Source organism: Portunus trituberculatus, chromosome 7, assembly GCF_017591435.1.
Source record: "Portunus trituberculatus isolate SZX2019 chromosome 7, ASM1759143v1, whole genome shotgun sequence".
Classification (NCBI taxonomy): domain Eukaryota; kingdom Metazoa; phylum Arthropoda; class Malacostraca; order Decapoda; family Portunidae; genus Portunus; species Portunus trituberculatus.
The window spans coordinates 5,431,544-5,434,043 of NC_059261.1; the positions used below are offsets into that span (position 1 = coordinate 5,431,544).

The window sequence follows — 2,500 nt, forward strand, 5'->3', positions numbered from 1 at the left end:
CACATTTTTTTTTTCACCTTTCTTTAAAAATTTCCCTAATCAACATCACACAAGACACACACACACACACTTAACCTAACCTAACCTAACCAAATCTCACAAGTACTTAGCGAATGGAGGCGAACAAAAATTTTCCAAACTCACCTTCGTAAAAATAATGGAGAAGGTTGTGGCGGCCAAGGCGATGGCCACGGGATGTGTGAGCCACCGCATGGCTATGAGGATGTGATAGTAGCAGGGAGAACGTGGTGGAGCTACTTGAAGGGAGGGGGTGAGGGGAACGTGCGAGGGCGTCAGGAGGGCAGCGCGCAACACCCTCTCTCTCTCCCAAGGTTCGTTATAGACTGACCAAGGCGGGCCTAGAAACGTTCTCCCCGCCGCTCTGCCTCACTGTCTCTCACCGTCTACCTGTAAACTATTCAAGATTTCTACGTTATTTCTCTGTTATCTGTGTACCTGAAGGGGTGTGTGGGTAGATGAGGTGTTAGTCTACACATAGCAGGTGTGTTTGGGTGTGTAGGGTGTGTTGCTGTGGGGGAAAAAAGGTGTTTTGTTGAGGTGGTGTGGCTGGCTGGCTGTGTTTCAGGGAGCGCTCGCTAGGTGGCGGGGTGAGGTGGCCAGCCGCAGACAGACAGACAGACACACACACACACACACACACACACACACACACTTTTTCCTCCAAATCATAACAATAATACTATTACTTATTATTATTATTATTATTACTACTACTACTACTACTACTACTACCATTCATGTCCCATTCACTACTTTAATTTCAGCCATACCATTCAATGTACTAACAACCACTTCAGTAGTAGTAGTAGTAGTAGTAGTAGTAGTACTAGTAGTAGTAGTAGTAGTAGTAGTAGTAGTAGTAGTAGTAGTAGTAGTAGTAGTAGTAGTAGAGAAAATTATCATTACATCAGCCTCTCTCTCTCTCTCTCTCTCTCTCTCTCTCTCTCTCTCAAACTTTTAAATATCACCTACCATTCCGAATAAGATTAAAGTTTTGAAACTGTACTAATGATCCGAGTGAATGAGAGGAGGAGGAGGAGGAGGAGGAGGAGGAGGAGGAGGAGGAAGGCGGGAGAACACAGCTAGAGACCGAAAGAGAGCGAGTGTGAGAGAGGAAAGGATGGGAGCAAACTTACAAACACCTCACACACACACACATACACACACACCTACACACACACACACACACACCTGTAATTAATGAACCTAGCTATACCTGAGCACAAAACACACCTGAACTTAATATTTCCATACATTTCTAACTTACAATTAAATACTCTCAATATATCTGGCAATTTAGAGGGAGGAGGAGGAGGAGGAGGAGGAGGAGGAGGAGGAGGAGGAGGAGGAGGAGGAGGGAAGGGAAGGGAGAGAGGAGAGAGACGGGGGAGGGAGGAACAGCTGCGAATGGCCACTCAGCATTTCTCCTCCTCCTCCTCCTTCCTCTTTTCTCCTCCTCCTCCCAGCCTATGAAAGCCGGCGCCAAGAGGAGGAGGAGGAGGAGGAGGAGGTATCTACACTTCAAAGAGGGATTATGTGGTGAGGGAACAGGAGGAGGAGGAGGAGGAGGAGGAGGAGGAGGAGGAGGAGGAGGAGGAGGAGGAGGAGGAGAGGAGGAGAGAGAAATGGAGGAAAGAGGAGAGAGAGAGAGAGAGAGAGAGAGAGAGAGAGAGAGAGAGAGAGAGAGAGAGAGAGAGAGAGAGAGAGAGAGCAACTTCTTAAAGGCAAAAGTTCCCGCCATCTTTGTTTTCCTCCTCTCTCTCTCTCTCTTTCCTCTCAAGCTCTCTTCTTCTCTCTCTCTCTCTCTCTCTCTCTCTCTCTCTCTCATTATCACATTTTTTCCTTATTCTTCCATTTTTTCCTCTATAATCATGAGAAGAAGAAGAAGAGGAGGAGGAGGAGGAGGAGGAGGAGGAGGAGGAGGAGGAGGAGGAGAAAATAATGAAATAGCAAAGAAAAATACACGACAAAAAGAGAGAGAGAGAGAGAGAGAGAGAGAGAGAGAGAGAGAGAGAGAGAGAGAGAGAGAGAGAGAGAGAGAGAGAGAGAGAGAGAGAGAGAACTTAATATATCAAAAGAACATATGGAAGAAGAGACGAAGGAACTGAAGGAAGAACAGAAGGAAGAGGAGGAGGAGGAGGAGGAGGACGAGGAGGACGAGGAGGAGGAGGGGAGGAGAAGGAGGAGGGCAGATGTTCACCCAGAAGCAGGCACCTGGTCTCCTCCTCCTCCTCCTCCTCCTCCCTTTACCACCTGGCTGGGTTACTCTGGTGAATTAGAAGACGAAGAAGAAGAAGAAGAAGATGATGATGATGATGATGATGATGATGATGATGATGATGAAGAAGAAGAAGAAGAAGAAGATTTAAGGTAACAGTAGTAGTAGTAGTAGTAGTAGTAGTAGTAGTAGTAGTAGTAGTAGTAGTAGTAGTAGTAGTAGTAGTAGTAGTAGTAGTAGTAGTAAAAAAAAAAATAATAA

The 2,500-nt window shown here is 46.2% G+C and overlaps 1 protein-coding gene across 1 annotated transcript in view; it reads right to left on the reverse strand.

Annotated features, from left to right (window-relative positions):
- The window catches only part of LOC123519533 (delta-like protein B), a 107,231-nt gene that overhangs the window by 16,266 nt on the left and 88,465 nt on the right, over positions 1-2,500 (reverse strand). Inside the window, 1 exon segment of the mRNA XM_045280936.1 lies at positions 145-415. Within this exon segment, the coding sequence (XP_045136871.1) occupies positions 145-213 (69 nt within the window). The 5' untranslated portion in view covers positions 214-415.